This window comes from Bos mutus, chromosome 26 (assembly GCF_027580195.1).
Source record: "Bos mutus isolate GX-2022 chromosome 26, NWIPB_WYAK_1.1, whole genome shotgun sequence".
NCBI classification, from domain to species: domain Eukaryota; kingdom Metazoa; phylum Chordata; class Mammalia; order Artiodactyla; family Bovidae; genus Bos; species Bos mutus.
This window is the reverse complement of record NC_091642.1, coordinates 21,598,844-21,617,029: the sequence shown is the minus strand read 5'-3', so window position 1 is coordinate 21,617,029 and position 18,186 is coordinate 21,598,844. Positions and strand designations below refer to the sequence as shown.

General features: G+C 48.2%; 1 protein-coding gene across 4 annotated transcripts in view; it reads right to left on the bottom strand.

The window, feature by feature from the left end:
• Nucleotides 1–6,812: 6,812 nt before the first annotated feature.
• XPNPEP1 (X-prolyl aminopeptidase 1) overlaps nt 6,813–18,186 on the bottom strand; it is a 52,007-nt gene continuing 40,633 nt past the window's right edge. For all 4 annotated transcript variants that reach the window (XM_070363304.1, XM_070363305.1, XM_070363306.1 and 1 more), the window contains 6 exons: nt 16,309–16,369; nt 13,958–14,027; nt 12,919–13,092; nt 11,961–12,037; nt 10,627–10,725; nt 6,813–7,377 (listed from right to left, as the gene is read on the bottom strand). In XM_070363304.1, the coding sequence (XP_070219405.1) occupies nt 7,249–7,377; nt 10,627–10,725; nt 11,961–12,037; nt 12,919–13,092; nt 13,958–14,027; nt 16,309–16,369 (610 nt within the window). In that variant the 3' untranslated portion in view covers nt 6,813–7,248. The remainder of the gene's footprint in view (nt 7,378–10,626; nt 10,726–11,960; nt 12,038–12,918; nt 13,093–13,957; nt 14,028–16,308; nt 16,370–18,186) is intronic.

Below are 18,186 nucleotides of genomic sequence, written 5' to 3'. Positions count from 1 at the left end.
GATGAAGCATGTGTTTTTAACACTTAATTCCTGTATAAGACATACAGAAAAGTACAAGTTTTATAAGTACAGAGTTCTCTGGATTTTCACAAACTGGACATGCTATGAAACCAGCACCCAGATGAGGAAGCAGAGCATCACCAGCAGCTTTAGAGCCTTTCATGCTCCCTTCTAGTTACTTACCCCCAAGCCCAGGTAACCAGATCCTGACCTCTGGCCACGTAGACCAGCCTTACCTGTGTCTCCTGGAGGGAGCCTCACCTGTGCTCATCCTTTCTCTATGTGACTCCTGGGGGGTGCCCTATTTTGTGCCTGGTTTCTTCCATTTAGCATCTTCCATGGTTGTGTGTGTAATAAGGATGTTTGCAACAAAACAATCCCCCGAAATGAAAAAAAAAAAAAAAAGCCAATATCATAAGTTTTACCATGAGTTAAAATGTGTTTACGTTAACTGTCCTCTATTCTGAGATGATGTTTGCATATCTATTTTGTAATAGTGTCCTGGAAGTTTGGTTGGTTTTTGTTTTGTTTAATGGTTGGTATATTGGGGTTTGTCTCTGCTTAGCAAATTCTCTCTTTAAATTATGTTGGCTTGAAATTTGACTGGGCCAGGATGGTGGGCCCTGCTGGTCTGAGCTCCAGGGTTCTGGGCCCTGTGATGTACTGGGCAGAGTTTCAAGTCTCAGCTTTCTGATTGGAACCCCCTCTGATGACTGATTCTGAAAGGAGAGAAGTCCACAGATTTTCAGCTGTGCCTGGGAAGCTGCAGAACTAAAACGTCTGACTTTTCTCGAAAGGAGACAGAAATCGGGGGAGGGATTTGTAGCCTCCATGTAGTGGGTCCACACAGTGACCCATAACAATAGCTTCAAATTCTCTTTTTAAAAAAGACTGCTGTTCAGTTGATAAGTCATGTCCAATTCTTTGCAACCCCATGGACTGCAGCAACCCCAGGCCTCCCTGTCCTTCACTATCTCCTGGAGTTCACTCAAATTCATGTCAGTCCTTATAAGAACTTTGAAACAGTATGCCTCCATTTCTTTCTTAGTCCTTCATGCTGTTGTTTTATATTTTAACAACTTCAGTCAGTTCAGTTCAGTTGCTCAGTCATGTCCAACTCTTTGCGACCCCATAGACTGCAGCACACCAGGCTTCCCTGTCCATTACCAACTCCCAAAGTTGATCAAACTCATGACCACTGAGTCAGTGATGCCATCCAACCATCTCATCCTGTCGTCCCCTTCTCCTCCTACCTTCAATCTTTCCCAGCATCAGGGTCTTTTCCAATGAGTTGGCTCTTAGCATCAGGTGGCCAAAGTATTGGAGTTTCAGCTTCGCATCAGTCCTTCCAATGAATATCCGGGACTGATTTCCTTTAGGATTCACTATATAAACCATACTCTCCTCAGCTTTTATACCAAGTCCATCTCCTCTAAGCAGTACATAAAGGTACCAGTTTTCAACATCTTACCAATATGTTGGAACTATCATATCTAAAATTTTATGTCAACGTAAGTGAAGTGAAGTTGCTCGGTCGTGTCTGACTCTTTGCGACCCCATGGACTGTAGCTACCAGGCTCCTCAGTCCATGGAATTTTCCAGGCAAGAGTACTGGAATGGGTTGCCATTTCCTTCTCCAGGGGATCTTCCCAACCCAGGGACTGAACCAGGGTCTCCCGCATTGTAGGCAGACGCATTACCGTCTGAGCCACCAGGGAAGCCTCAGTTATGTCAATGTGGTATTTATGAAATAATATCTCATGATTATTCTTCATTTCCCAGATAAAATGTTTGGGATAGAGCATCTTTTCATTCCTGTTCAGTCGTTAAGTCGTGTCCAACTCTTTGTGACCCCATGAACTGCCACACTCCAGACTCCCCTGTCCTTCACTATCTCCTGGAGTTTGCTCAGACTCATGTCCACTGAGTCAGTGATACTATCTAGCCATCTCATCCTCTGCCATCCCCTTCTTCTCCTGCCTTCAGTCTTTCCCAGCATCAGGATCTTTTCCAATGAGTTGGCTCTTCGCTTCAGGTGGCCTAAGTATTGGAGCTTCAGCTTCAGCATCAGTCCTTCCAATGAATATTCAGGATTGATTTCCTTTAGGATTGACCGGTTTGATTTCCTTGCAGTCCAAGGGATTCTGAAGAAAGACTAGATGAGGTTTCTTCAGGCAAGGGAAAAGTCTGTAACCCACTCACAGGACAGGACCAGAAAACAGAGCAAGAAAGCATCAATTCAAGTCTGATAGTCCTCAGCCCAGGGTTTCAGGGAAGAGGAGGATGGGCCAGGGGCTGTGTCCTCAGGCCCTCAGAGCCAAAGCAGGACTTTGAAGAGATGGCAGTGCCTTGTGACAGGCACTCAGGTTTAAAAAAAAAAAAAAGACATTGCACTGACTTCTGGGGCAGAAGGTAAGAAAATGGTCCGGGCTGCTATAAACATACCATTTGTGGTGCAGTTGAGCCTGCCTGTACCAGCATCCAGAGAAGGCAATGGCACCCCACTCCAGTACTCTTGCCTGGAAAATCCCATGGACAGAGGAGCCTGGTAGGCTGCAGTCCATGGGGTTGCTAACAGTTGGACATGACTGAGCGACTTCACTTTCACTTTTTACTTTCATGCATTTGAAAAGGAAATGGCAACCCACTCCAGTGTTCTTGCCTGGAGAATCCCAGGGATGGGGGAGCCTGGCGGGCTGCCGTCTATGGGGTCGCACAGAGTTGGACACGACTGAAGTGACTTAGCAGCAGCAGCAGCATACCAGCATCCATTCAACATGCACCCTATGGAGAAACCTCAAAAGAAAAACTCATCTCCTCCCCGCCCCTGAAGGAGCCATGGAGGCAAACGGACAAACATGAAACTAAAAAAAGTAAGAAAATCCCAGTGTTCCCAGGTCTCAAAAAATAACTGTCTGGTGAGACGATGGTGTCTGTGATGGAATCTTCCATCAAGATCGATTCAAGGAGAACTTCCTTCCCTAAACGTGTGCAGTTACAGAGGCATCTGCATCTCCCCACCCCTACCATCATGGTCCAACCCATTAGCTCTAATTTTACCCACCTGGTCACTGTTAGGTTTTAACATAATTATTGCTAAATCAGCACAGATACAAAACACGTGAAAGAAATTTGAGGCTTAATAAACAATGACAAACACCCTGTAACCACAGCCCTGTGTTACTCCATTTCTTCTTCTCCAAAATGTTGCTGCAAAAGCTAATGACAATCTCATATATTTTCTACTGTGTGACTGGATCATTCATTTGACTACTAAAGAATTCATTTTCCTTTAAGGTAGAATAATTTTTCTGATGGTTATTTTGGGGTTCTCGAGTCCATCGAGCACCCCTTCATAATTTCCTTCGGTGTCCTGCACAGCTGCTGACAACACACTGGCTACCCTGCACTGACTCAGTTTAAGAAGGTGAAAAATTCAGGACGTGGATGATTGTTGACAGTTGCACAACAATGTGAATAGACTTAGTGCCACTGAAATGTACAGTAAAATATGCTTAAAACTGTTTAATAATATGACTTTTACTACAATTAAAAAAAAATTTTTTTTTAAGTTTGTGGGGATACATGTCCCATATACTTGGTATAAATCTCATCCACGAGTTTTAGTGTGCTATCCCGGCTTCTCTGTGTTTTTAGGGAATGATTTGAAGAGATTCAAAACCTCTGACACAACAGCCATTACCTTGCCAGAATCTGAATTTTTGTTTTCAAATTCTGATCCTATGAGTTTCTCATTCTTTGTACTCCATCTGCTTTCAGGGACCAGCCACCACAGTACTGGCATTAAAATTACCAAGCACCCCTCCTGTCTTCTCCCAGCCCTCTGACTCCCCGCTTCTGTCTCTCCCTAGGAGCCAGCAGGGCTCAAGCTGAAAGGTGTCACCAAAGGCAGCCTGTGAGTCTTTGTGTCATTGTTGGTATAAATCCCCAGCTGCCAGGAAAAACCAAGGGCAAGCCCTCGCTCTCAGCTTGTGAGTACATGAATACCTGCTCCAACCTGACGATAAATGGTTGTTACTGCAGGGTGGCTAAATGCTGGCGCCGGCCTTTAGGCTGGATAGGTGCTGAGAGTGAGGATGGTGGGGCGGGCCCCCCTCACAGCATAAGCAACACAGATTTTTTTTTTTTTTTTTGGCTGAACCGGGTCTTCCTCGTGATGCTCAGGCTTCTCACTGCGGTGGCTTCCTTTGTTGCAGGGCACAGACTCTAGGGCACATGAGATCAATAGTTGTGCAGGAGCTTAGTTCCTCCACGGCATGTGGGATCTTTCTGGACCAGGGATCAAACCCATGTCCCTGGCACTGGCGGGCAGATGCCTAACCACTGGGCCGCCAGGGAAGCCCCCCAGATGGATTTTTAACCAGAGGGTGAGCAAGCTTTCAAAAGGCAGCCTCTGGGCTATTCACAGCAGAGGCCCCGTATCATAGCCATTTTTGAATCCCATCTTGTACCTAAAACTTCAAGAGACAGTAAAGGAAACAAGACAAAGACTTCACAGAAGAGCAGCTTCCCTGAAATTCTTCCACAAATTTAGCACAATGCCTGCTTTTGCAGCCAAACTTTTGTTTATCATTTAAAGTGAAGAACAGTGATTCATTTGATCCTCATTTTTAACTCCCCATCGTCTCCTCTGAGCTCTTGCACATCACAGTTTTATTTTGGTCCTCGGTCTTTTTGGGGCCATCTTGCCTAGTTTATGTCTCTTGAACTTCATGCCAAGACACGCAGGTCCGGGCAGGAAGCTCTTGGCACCAGGGAATTTTTGTTTCTTGGGCTTGAGCCAATTAAATCAAACTCTGCTCTGAGGCTGCCTTGGGAAGTGACAGGCTTAACAGCCTGGTGAACGAACAGTGGAGTTGCCGTCACAGTTGAGTTACAGTCTGTTTAAACTCCAAAACAGCTGCAGTTCACAGCTCCCATTTCCTGAGAAAGGGTAAGTTTCACATGTCACAGAGGAGAAGATGGTCTGGGTGCTCAAGGGGGTAGGGGTGTGGCTCCAACTTTCAGGTGGATGAGAGGGTGATTAGTAAGTTCTATCATCAGAGGGAAAACGCCTGTTTTAAGTCTAATCTTACGGAACATATTATAAATATGAGCAAGAGTGAACCAAAGGCATTCAAGGATTGATCTCTGGCTGATCAAAATATATCCTGTCACTGTGTGGCACTGCTTCTGTGTTTTCCTAGCTTTGTTACAAATATAGCCCGAGAACTGGCTGTCTATCTTGCTTCCTCCCACACAGCAAATTGGAATCAATGATCCTTGAGAGGAAAGAAGGCAGGAGGGGTGGTGTAAATGTTGACAAGTCCATTCGTAGGTATTCTGGCAATTTAGGTTCACCCTCTCAGTCAAGTTTGCTTTGCTGCCACCCTGGTTCAATACAGATTGAAGTGAATGTGTTAGTTGCTCAGTCGTGTCCAACTCTTTGTGACCCCACGAACTGTAGCCCACCAGGCTCCTCTGTCCATGGAATTCTTCAGGCAAGAGTACAGGAGTGGGTAGCCATTCCCTTCTCCAGGGGATCTTCCCAACCCAGGGATGGAACCTGGGTCTCCTGCATTGCAGGCAGATTCTTTACCATCTGAGCCACCAGGGAAGCCCTAGTAAATACAAATTAGTTCGTTTTCTGCTCCCCAGCTGGAGAAAGTAATGGGCACTGGCCCGTGCCAGCCATGCTTTGGTGAAAAGCCAACATATGCTTCTACTTACCTCTCACAAATCAAAGATGATTTGATTTACCGCCCAAATCAAAGATGTAATTTAAGATTCAATGAGACTGGTTTTAAAAAGATACAGCCATGCAACAGAATAGTCTACAGTCATTAAAAACAACTGGATCTATGTGTACCAATATGGAAAAATAACTTGGATATATTGCCAAGTTAAAAAAGGAAATTGCATATGTATAGAATGGCCCGATGTCTGTACATGATGTGCATGTGTGCAAAAATATTCTTTTATCTGTGCACACACATTCTACATACTACTGAATACTAAATACAAAGAAAGAAACTGGCAAAAAATATGCTGCAAATAGTGGTTATACGTACAGGGTATGTCTTGGGTTCCTAAAGAAGCAGACCCAAAGACAAGGATTTGCATGGAAATGGCCTCTTGGGAGATGACTCCAGGAAACACTGGGGGGAGAAAAGGAAAATGAGTCCCAGGAGGGAAGGAAGAAAATAAAGGGTGCGTCATTGAACAAGATCCCACGTCAGCAAGAAGGGCTCAGTCCCACTGAGAAACCCCAGTAGACAGCGTAGACCACACCTCAGACATCCCGGCTAAGGGCTGAGGGGTTCATTTTCCCAACCCAGTCCTCACAGTCTGAGGCCTCAGAATCATAAGCTGGGCCAGCCCTTGAGGCTGCCCAACGTGTGCAAGTCCAGGGAAGGCCCAAGGACAGGAAGTCGCAGGCACCAGCCAAAGACCACTTCCTACAAACAGTGAGACAATGGGACTTCCAAACTGTCCACTGTAGACTGGATCACAGAAGGCTGTCACTGTAGACATGGTTTTTTGGTGTTTTTTTTTTTTTTTTTTTTGGTATATCAATGACATTTTAAAACCAGAGGCAAGGAAGGAAAATAAAAATACTCAACAAAAACATTGGGCTTTTAGAGAAAAGAAAAAGAAGCTGAAAATTAAGTCAGAAGAGATAGAGGGAGGCCAGGGATGTCTCCCCAAAAGGCACCCCCGCCCCCGACCTAGAACATGTGCCCTAAAGAGGAGCCTACCCCACACACAGTAGAGTATACGGTGCCAGGAGGACAGAAACAGCGGAGACGAAGCCCATTCTGACATTTTAATCTCAGGTCATAAATACAGTCTCGTGCGCATGAAGGGGATCATGAATGAGGGACTAGCACCGGGAACGTGGCCGTCGCAGAGCCCTGCCTGCTTCACCAGCGCCGGCCGGAGGGCTCCCTGTGGCCGCTCGGGGCGCCCACCCGATCGAGCGCTCGGCTTATAGGTACCCTCCTTCTGGGACAGCAACTTATTCTTGGCTCATTCAATTAAAAAAAAAATCATAAAAGATTGAGTGTCTGCAAGAAAATATCAAAGAGGATAAGAACATTCTCATTTCTTCTCAGAGTCTAAAAGTAAAAAGGGGCAGTAAGGAAGAAGGAGGGGACATGGGGGAGATGTCAGGGGTGTGCCGGGCTTCTTCCTTTCCCCAGAGCATTTTTGTTTGGTTTTTTGTTTTTTATAAAAACCAAGGAGGTATTAAGGCTGTTTGGAGATGGGCTGCGTCTCTCTGATGAGCCACTCGAGGGCTTCCTGGCGGCCCTGCTTTTGCAGCTCCTTCCCGATCACGTCCCTGCAGGTCAGGTGGTAGCTGTTGAGCCAGTCACACTGCAAGAGGGAGGGAAGACAGACGCGTTTTCACCATCACACCTGCACCAAAGCCTGCCCATCAAGCAGCGGGGCCCCACGTGCAGAGCTCACAGGTTGAGAGTAAAGGAGCACAGGACCCTCTCTCCCTGCCCAGGGACAGCGATTTCCTTGTGTTCTGCCTCCCTGGAAACAGACAGGGTGAGCCACAGGGCTGATGGTGAAAACGTTCCCAGAACTGTCTGCCGCACACGGGCTTCAGTGACTCTGGGGGAACGGTGAAAGCCTGATGGCAGGCTGTGGCTCTGGGCTCCCCTGAGTGCAGGGAGACTTGCAACCAGAGTTCCCTTCAATAGCCCCCCTGCCTGGAAGCCACGATGAGAGAGAAAGGGGCAGGGCTTCTCGTGGCTCCTGCACCCACCCTTACTGCCTCAACCGCTGTGAAGACACATGTGAGGCTGTCCTACCGAGGCACTGAATTTCCTATTCTGTATCCACCTACAAAGCTGAATAAAGGAGGATCAGCTAGGTCCATGACAGTCTCGCCAGTGTGGCCATCCAGATGCACCCAAAGCCTCTGGTGGTCAAGGGCTGTGCTGCAGAGTGGGGTGGGGAGTAAGCTTGACTTTCAGACGCTCAACTGAATAGGACCACCACACCAGGAGATAAAAAAGGAGGCAAAAAGGAAGGACTTGGGGGATGTGTGTGGGGCGGGGGGCGGTGTTGACGTGCTGGACCTGATGACAGAGGCTGTGCATGTGTAAAAGGTTAGATCTCCTCCTCATGAGGAGGGAGGGAGGCTGAAGTATGGAAGAAAGCAAGTTCTACCTAGAGCAGAACCCACTCTCTACTGTCCATGAAGGGGGCCTGCCCACTTCACATTAGACAGATGGCATGATGCTGCCAATGGCTTTGACCCAATTGGGACTCCAATTCCCACTGATAAGAGTTACTAGTCTGTCTGGGAGGTGGGGTCCTTGGGGGGGGCGGGGTGCGGTACCAAAAACAAGCAAGCTGCTACATGTCACCAGCAAGGCCAGGCAGGGGTGTAAGGCAGCTCAACAGTGCAAGAGACAGGAGCAATGAGGGGCCACAGAGAAACTCCCAAGACCCTTTTGGTTGGGGGAAAAGGGGGCCCCCATCAGAAGCCAAAGCATCACCACAAAGGCCCTGGCAGCCTGCAGCACCCACTCGTGTCCAAAGTCCTCTGCTGCCACCTGGTGACAGATGGATGGGAATGCAGATGCAACCCCAAAACTGCTAAGACTGTGAGGCAGTAAAGGGCAAGGACTGGGAGTTTCAAAGCCCAGTGGGCAGTATCTTGTTGTGGGGTATCTCTATGCCTAAAGACAGAATGAAGTCCCAGATTTATTGAGTGGTATATGGGAAATGAACCCTTTTGCTACAAGAGATAATAAATGTACTCTGCTTGGTTATATTAAATACTGTCCTCTACTTGTTATTTGTGGAAACTTGCTAATGATTCCAAGGTAAGAAGATATTCCCTGTCCTACAAAAACTGACTGACTAAAAGAATAGTTCAGTGATTTGAGTCCATAAGATATAGTCATGAACACTGGACCAGACAGAGTGTACTAGTCTTTGCCAATGTCATGGGGGAATCACAGGGTAACAAAACTCTCCCTCAAGGAAAAACTGGCCTCGCTTAACTTTCCTCATGCGCTGTTTCCCTGGATAAAATGGAAAGTCACATGGGAGAAATGTCTCCTGACCGGTACAACTCACATGGACAGCAAGGCCTCTCCGACCCGGGATTACTTGGCAGACGACACAGCCTTCAGCATCCAAGAGTGCAAAGCAGCTTCTTAGTGGAGACTCTTTTGCTAAGACCCTGGAAGCTGCATTTGGGGGCCATGAGAAGAGACTGGTTCCTTGGGGCTGAGGGTTGTAAGCAGGGAGGCTCCCATGCTCACTTCTGCGTTCTCATCCGCTCCCACCTAGGCTACCCCTGCGGGGACCAGGGAAGAGCCCCAGGACCACAGGAGAGAGTCTTCCTGCTGAACAGACACACCTGGTGCTGCTTCCTGTTCCATATCCATCTCTGACCTGAATGAATAAAGCAGCCTCAGGAGCCTGTGTCGGTCCTGTGAGCAGGAAAGTTTGGCTGAACTAAGGGCACTGAAGGTCAAGAAGAAGTGCCTACACACAGAGGGCATCAGACTGAGAAGTGGATGACCTTCCTGTCAGCCATCTGTGAACTGGATGAGGCAGAAGAAGGGGCCTCTGGTGGACAGAACCCCATCCCACAGGCCTGTAGCAGGGGCTCCTCAGCCCGCAGAGGCACCTTCCTCTGGTGCCAAGAACAAGACCCACGTGGGCTCCACTGAGAATACAGTCCCATCTCACAGCCCCTGGGATGAGGCCAGCAGCTGCCCCTGGTAACAACCACCTCTTATTCCCACCACGCTGGCCTGCCTTTGGCTCCTGCTTGGCTGCTTTTTGCTGGGCTTCCAGCCACCTGCTTTGCTCTGGAATTGGTATCCTTTTGGCTTCTATCTTCCTGGCTCAAGCCTGATCACTTCACAGCAGATAGCTGGAGTGATGGTGTTTCTACCATTTTTGACCCTCATCCCTACTCTGACCTTGATCGCCTGCCTGACCCTTCCAGTCTGCCTACAGAATTCTGGATCTGAGCCTGGGGACCCACCCGAGGGTCTGAAGGGGTTTCAAGACCTATCACCCTCTGAGCTTGACAGGTGAGCACGGCCATGCTTCTGCTTTGTGAAGGGTTTCAGAGCCCAGAGCAACCACCCACCTCCTCGTCTGTGTGAAAACCACGCATATGATCATAGACTGTGCTTCTCAGTTCCTTAGTGTTTCAAGCAACACGAGGAAACAATCTGGTGTGTGCAACAGCCAACAGTCCCCCTGCCCACCTGGCTTTTTGTGGGAAGACACATGGTCCATGTTTGCTAAACATGCCTCCCAGCAGTTATGGCACCTGCCCTCCCGAGAGGCAAGAGCACGCTGTTCATTCCCACCTATGAACACTACAGCCTCCAAGGGGGGGCAAACGGCTGCTACCTACCTCGAAAGCCAACAACTACAGGAAAAGCACCTACAGTCCTTGGGGAACCTAGGATGTTCCAACTCAACCGGCCTAGACTCTGACTTCAAAGTGAGGATGGAGGGGAGGACACAGGGCAGAGAGGACTTAAAAGTGAGGATGGACGGGAGGACTCAGGGCGGTTCTCCACCCCCGACCCCACACACACACTTCTGCCCCCTGCCCCAGGAGTCCCTTGTTACCTCTTTGTCTGTTAGAGAATCCACATCTATCATTTTGGTCTGTATTGGAACCAAAGTCAGAGGTTCAAAGGTCAGGCTTCCCCGGTTGTTGAAGTTATACTATGGGAAAGGGAAGACAATAGGAGCGTTTATTCCTCTTCACCACGATGATCCACCCTGAGGTCACCCACCCAAGACATGACCACCCCTCAGCCAGGTGTAGCAAGAAATCAAGAGTGGTTAGCCGGTCACCATTTCTAACAGATGAAGGAGACAAGACAGGGCAGGGCCACTTTCCAAGAGCTGCTCCGCTGTGCAGACCACAGCCTGCGCCTTCAGGAAAGGCCAGACTGAGTGCTGAGGACCTGGTCAGCAGGTGCACAAGGCTCCTGTCTGCTGTGATGGGAGAAGGCATCGGGGTGGGGGGTGGGGGCGGGGCATCTAGAAGCAGGCGCATCTCTGGTTTGCTTCTCAAGCCTCTGCTAAGCCGTAAGGCCCCAGTAGATCTTTTTTTTTTTTTTTAACATCAAGTACGCGGCCTGCCTTGCCCCAGCCAGGCCCCTCAGGTGACGTTAAGAGGTCCGTCCAGTGCACGAGGCATGGAACAGCAGGGCACATGGGCCATGCTGGGTCTCCCTTCCTGGCAGGGCCTGTGGGATGGGGAGAGGCGAGGCTGCGCCAGAGATGCCAGTGTGCAGGCAGAGAGCAGACCCGGTGGCCAGCCTCCCTGCAGGCCTAGGAAGTCACTTCCCTCCAACTGTGGAGGAGGAGCAAACAGGTCTTGGAGGTAAAGCCCAGCACCTAAAACCTGCCTCCTCTTGGTACTGTGATGGGGAGATGGCACCACACCTGTCTTATCGCCTATCTGTGGTACCTGACCCAGCGGCTAGCTCAGGCTTCCTCAGTTTTACCTGGTAACAACCATCTGGGGCATTTGTTGAAAATAGTTCCCAGGTCCCAGTCATGGAGGTTCAGTTTCAACATCTGGAGGAAGCTTTTAAACAAGCACCCTCCACCCTCGCTCCCCCGACGCCCACACACACACACAGTGAAGGTTTCATGATGAGACCGTGCCTCCAGTAAACTCAGAGCCCCACGTTACATGAAGCAGGGGCCTGCCTGAGGCTCCCTGAGGTCCCGTTCAGGGTCCCTGTTCAGGGTCCCCGTTCACTCAGGATTTTCTTTCTAGCTTTGCAGAAGAGAACGAATTCCAGGAAAGACCCCAATACCAAGGGAAGGAAACTCCATTTTGGCCCTAGAATGGCATGCTCTTGGTTTGAAGGACAAAAGCCTTCATCTTCCCCCATGAAGGAATAAGGGAATTTTTAAAACAAAATAAATACATCATTACTCACCTTGGTCTTAACAGGCACCACCAGGACAACATTCTCAATGCGAATTCCAAAAGCCCCATCTTCATAATACCCTGGCTCTAAAACAAACCAAACCCCTGAATGAGGAGCAGCCCGTGATGAAGACATGCAGAGAAGCTCTCACTGCTGGGCAGACCACACTTCGAAGGAGAACAGAGGAAGGGCCACTCAATCCAGTGCAAGAGCCCAGATACACCCCTTTCCATGGGGCATTTTTATCTAGAAGTCCAGAGACAGAAAGGCTTGGAATTCCTGAGAACTGGCTGCAGGGCAGGGAGTAAAATAACAGAACATCGGCCAAAGTATGGGGCAGAGCCGTAAGACACAATGATGCAGGTGTTAAAAGACATTCACCAAGATTTGGTAACAATATAGGGACATATTAGGTAAGAAAGCAGAATACAGACCATACGTCCGGTGTAATTTCAATGATACTAAAAAAGGTATGCAGATATATAAAGAAACAAGAAGTTAACATATACAAATGTTAAGTCATGTTTCCCCTGAATTACAAATTGGATTACAAATAATTTTCATTTTCTTCTTTATATCATTCCACAGTCTCACATTTTCTAAAATGAATATTTATTACTTTTATAATTAGCAAATGTGGTTGTTGTCTAATTCAAAGTGACGGGAAGTCAAAGTGTTAGTCGCTCAGTTGGGTCTGACTCTTTGTGACCCCGTGGACTGTAGCCCACCAGACTCCTCTGTTCATGGAATTCTCCAAGCAAGAATCCTGGAGAGGGTTGCTATTCCCTTTTCCAGGGCATCTTCCCGACTGCATTGCAGGCAGATTCTTTACCATATCAACCACGAGGGAAGCCCAAAGTGATGGAAGGGGAAATTTTTTCCACTTTATAATAAAAAATAAGAAACAACACAGAGCTTTCAAAAAGGCAGAGGATCCACGCGCAGCCTCTAGGTGAGGGACACCTACCATCAGTGACGATCATGCCGGCCTCCAAGGGCTCATCAGAGAATGTTTTATAACTAATGCCACATGGACCCTCATGAACATTCAGAAAAGACCCAACACCATGCCCCGTTCCATGCAGGTAATCCAGGCCAGAATCCCATAACGCTGAGCGGGCAAAGGAGTCAAGGAGGTGGCCTGAAAGACACATAAAGGACCACTTGGTGATATCTGTACAGCACTTTCCAACTTGCAAAGCACTTCAGAGATTAGATTTGTTAGGTTTGGCTCCGGAAGATGAAACAGAAACCAGAGGGTAAAAGTTACTGGAGGATTCAGGTTTCAGTCCAGCACAAAGAAGAACTTTCTGACAACCAGAGTTCCTGAGCAGGACGGCTCCCCCACCAGTTGGAGCTCACTCTACAGCTGGAGGATGCTGGTCAGGGACGTTGCCAGCAGCAGGTAAAGGCTGCAGTAGATGGCATGAACGTTCCCTTCCCAGTGCTGGAACCCTACAGTTCTGGAACTGCAAAATGAGATCCTAACCAGATTGCAAGCATGAAGAAAGTGGTACCAGGGAGATGAGTGCCAGGGCAATCTAAGCAGATTCAAGGACCGGGTCTTATCAACTTCCCATGCAATGGCCCACCCACCAGTCCTCAGGCAACAAGGTCTAGTTCTCAAGTCAGGCTCCCAGTAAAATAAAATCCCAACCCGAGTCCTAAAAGGAGCACTGGCCCAACACCCGGGGCAGACAGGAGGCTGCACCAGCTTCCCTGGGGGCCTTCATGCCTTGCTGCCCTCTCCTGAGAGCCACCCCCCCGAGGTCACCCAACACAAGTGGTCAGGAGGGAGGTACAGCTGACCCTGGGCCCGATCCTAAGTCTGGCTCCCTGGAGGTCCTCTCCGCTCAGTCCAGCAGCAACGCCACTTGCCCAGGCTGGGCCTGCAGTAGTCTGCAGGCTGTTATGGCAAGGGGAAGACATGTGTTTTCACCCAAATTTAGACATGCTCGATGCCTGAACAAGAAGAAGCCTGCCATGTGACACAAGGCACCACCTACCTTTGGTTCCAGTCGGGAAAACCGCTGCGCTCACAGCTATGTGGCCCTTGAGGACGTATGTGAAGCATTCCTGCCAAAGAAAACCCAGGGGCATGTTCAAGATGGGCATAGATGCTTTCATCCTGCAGTTTTCAGGTAGTTCTGAAAACCTTGCCTCTTACGGTTTTATAGCAATCAGTTCAGTTCAGTGGCTCAGTCGTGTCCGACTCTGCAACCCCATGAACCGCAGCACGCCAGGCTTCCCTGTCCATCACCAACTCCCAGAGTCCACCCAAACCCATGTCCATTGAGTCAGTGACACCGTCCAGCCATCTCTGTCGTCCCCTTCTCCTCCTGCCCTCAATCTTTCCCAGCATCAGGGTCTTTTCAAATGAGTCAGGTCTTCGCATCAGGTGGCCAAAGTATTGGAGTTTCAGCTTCAACATCAGTCCTACCAATGAACTCCCAGGACTGATCTCCTTTAGGATGGACTGGTTTGATCTCCTTGCAGTCCAAGGGACTCTCAAGAGTCTTCTCCAACACCACAGTTCAAAAGCATCAATTCTTCGGCACTCAGCTTTCTTTATAGTCCAACTCACACATCCATACATGACCACTGGAAAGACCATAGCCTTGACTAGACAGACCTATGTTGGCAAAGTAATGTCTCTGCTTTTTAATATGTTGTCTAGGTTGGTCATAACTTTCCTTCCAAGGAGTAAGCATCTTTTAATTTCATGGCTGCAGTCACCATCTGCAGTGATTTTGGAGCCCAAAAAAATAAAGTCAGCCACTGTTTCCACTGTTTATAGCAATACCACAGAGAAAATCAGAGGAACAGGAAAAAAAATGGTGGGAAAAAAACTTGGCCTTGGGACCAATTTTCTAGAAAATCTTGAAATTCAATGTAGTAAAAGAGAACTGTCCAAGAGACGATCCCACTAGTCTTTCCTTTGAAATGAACTCTCTGCCATCAGAGCCTCACAAAGACTGAGAAAAAGTAGTAAGAAGTCCTGATGACACTACCTAACACTATCAAGCTACTCCTCGGTGCCAGGCACAATATTAAGCACTACATGTCTAACCCCACACTTCAGGACAGAGGCACTCCTGCCATCCTCACTTCACAGGGGGATGAAGTAATCAACATGCCAGGTCACACAGTTCATAAGTGGCAGCATCTGGCCTTGGAGCCAGGTGGTCTTGCTGCTACTCTGTGCACCTCGCCACTACCTATACTCAGCGTTTAGTCCTGACCGCCCAGACAAGAAAAGTACTGTTTGGATGGGTGGTGGCTTGCCAGTAAGGTGCAAAATCAGCACTAAACTGCACACTGTCCAATCTGGTCCAGACTGAACACAGCACAGGAATCCCTGGTAATACACACACCAAAGGGGTGTGTGTGTTAGTCACTCAGTCGTGTCTGACTCTTTACGACTCCATAGCTCCTCTGTCCATGGAATTTTCCAAGCAAGAATGCTGGAGTGAGTAGCCATTCCGTCCTCCAAAGGATGTTCCTGACCTAGGGATCGAACCTAGGTCTCCTGCACTGCAGGCTGATTCTTTACCGTCTAAGCCACCAAGGAAACCCCAAACTAAAGGTATCTGGACCCAAGGTCAAATTCATCCAAGGTGCTGGTGCCAACTAATGAAAGACACGAGGGACCAGCACTAGGAAATCTGCCCTGCTGCATCCCACAGAGCCCTCCTCCCTGGACAAGCTTCCTGAAGCAGCTCCCAGGGAAAAGAGAGAGACTCAGATTCAACCAGTATTTGCCAAGCAGTGGCTAAGATCCAGGAGCCAGCTGGGCTCACAGAACCTTCCCAGCCAGCCTTGGAGGTGAGTACTCTGCCCCCATTTTTATGATGGTCTAAGTGTCAAGAATCAAGGTCATGGAGCCTGTGAACAGCAGAGGTCTGAAGCCCAGTGTCTAGACTCCCAGCATACATCTCTCTACCTTATAGCTATATGCTGGAAAGCCCAGACACCGAGCAATGCATGTCATTTCAGAGGGTTCCTAGAGAGCTGAGCCTATAAATAGGAACACTGAAATTGAAAAAAGAAGGGGGGTAGCTTTGAGAATCAAATCTAGACACGTTCATTAAAAAAAAAAAAAATTCACTACCCTGCTCCCTTCCCCAAAGAAGGCCAAAGTTGTTTAAACTTGAATCTGAGCCTGACCTTAGCAGACAGAATGCTCTTAAAGTCTCTCCAATAATCAATTAAGCGGATGTCATAAAGCAGATAAGCCTGACTCCACAGTAATGAGCTATTTTACTGTCCCACGTGTAACTTGTACTTATTTATACAATCCCTTTTCACGAGAGGGGACGGTCAGAGAAAGTAGCGGGCCTCTCGAGCGTTCTCTTACCTTCTCGTAAGCCGTAGGAGTTCCAAAATGCATGGTGCGGGTGACGTCTGTGGTTCCATCCCTGCCCAAAAGAAAGGACAAGCTACAGTGTTCACTCCAGAGAAGCTCTTCCTCAAATAAGAGACAGGTGAAGATGTGGAGAAAAGTGAACCCTCATGCGCTGACTGGTGGACGTGTAAATAGTACAGCCACTTAGGAAAACAGTTTGCTGGTTCATAAAAGGTTTCTTAAACATGGAGTGACCTTATGACCCAGCACTTCTACTCCCCCGAGTAAACCCCCGAGAGAACGAGAACGTCCACAAAAACAGGCGTACACTCATGTTCATGGCAGCAGTGCTCTTCACATCCCAAACATGGAAACAACCCAAGTGTTCAACCACTGATGAGTAAACAAGACGCACTATATACATGCAGTGAAACAGCTGCCGCTGCCGCTAAGTCACTTCAGTCGTGTCCAACTCTGTGCGACCCCACAGACAGCAGCCCACCAGGCTCCCCTATCCCTGGGATTCTCCAGGCAAGAATACTGGAGTGGGTTGCCATTTCCTTCTCCAGTGCATGAAAGTGAAAAGTGACAGTGACGTCGCTTAGTCGTATCTGACTCTTAGCGACCCCATGGACTGCAGCCTACCAGGCTCCTCCATCCATGGGATTTTCCAGGCAAGAGTACTGGAGTGGGGTGCCATTGCCTTCTCCGAATGAAACAGCATTCAGCAATAAAAAGGAATGAAGCACTGATGCGTGCTAAGCATGGATGAACCTTGAAGGCATTATGCCAAGTGACAGAAGGCAGACACTGATGCCATATATTAATATTACATAATTCCATTTATATGAAATGTCCAGAACAGGCAAGTGCATACAGACTAAAGCACATTAGTGGTTCCCTGGCTAGGGGAAGATGGAAAGTGACTGCCAATGGGAATAGTGATTCTTTTTTGGGGGGTGATGAAAATAGTCTAAAATCGATGGTGGTGATAGTTGCACAACTCTATGAACAAACTAAAAATCACCAATTGTACACTTTAATAAGTGGAATTACATTTCAATAAAGTTACTATAAAAAATAAAATGAGACAGAGTGTGAAAGCAAGGATGGCCCAGTGCAGTGGGAGTGAACCCAGTCAGGCCTTGACACACACACACACACTCGAGTCTACAATGTGAGCGCTGTTTCATGGAGGACACCATTCCTGGGGTCATGAATGAAAGGGAAATGGACCTTCTGGCAAAAGAAGGTCAAACTCATTCCTCCTGTCAGGATGGCAAGCAGTTTACTAGAACCTAAAAATACCCAAATGCACCTTTTAGAACACCCCAATCCACCCCCAACAAAAAAACGATAACTTCTAGAACGCTGCTAAAATGTAGCAGTGACCCAAAGTTACACCATTACCCAAGTAATCTCAATACTCTATGCTCTGGGCTGTTATTAACACCAGCCCATACTTCCCAGGCTAGATTGTGGCTTCCACATACTTGGCTGAGCTCATTTAATAACAAGGTTCTCCACCAGGCCAAGTCCCAGCTGCAGTGGAAAATGGAGGATTAAAAGGCCTGGCTCATGCTCTCTCGATGCAGACAACACCTATTCCAGCTCCTCCTCGTGGGTTCCACCTCAAGACCCAATCAAATCGTGGGTTCTCTGGGGAACTATTCTAGCTAATGACTGTGAAAGCAGCAGGGCATGAAGAAAGAAGTTCAGAAACTCAGGGATGACCCTCATTTCTCATTCATCCTTTCAAAACTAAGCCCTCACTCCCCAAGGCCCTGAGGTCACTGCAAGTTGGGGAGCTGGCAGGTGGTTTATGGGCTGAGGCAGAAGACTTCCCAGTGGTTCTGAAAGCTTACTTTCAGTTATTTATTTAGTATTTAA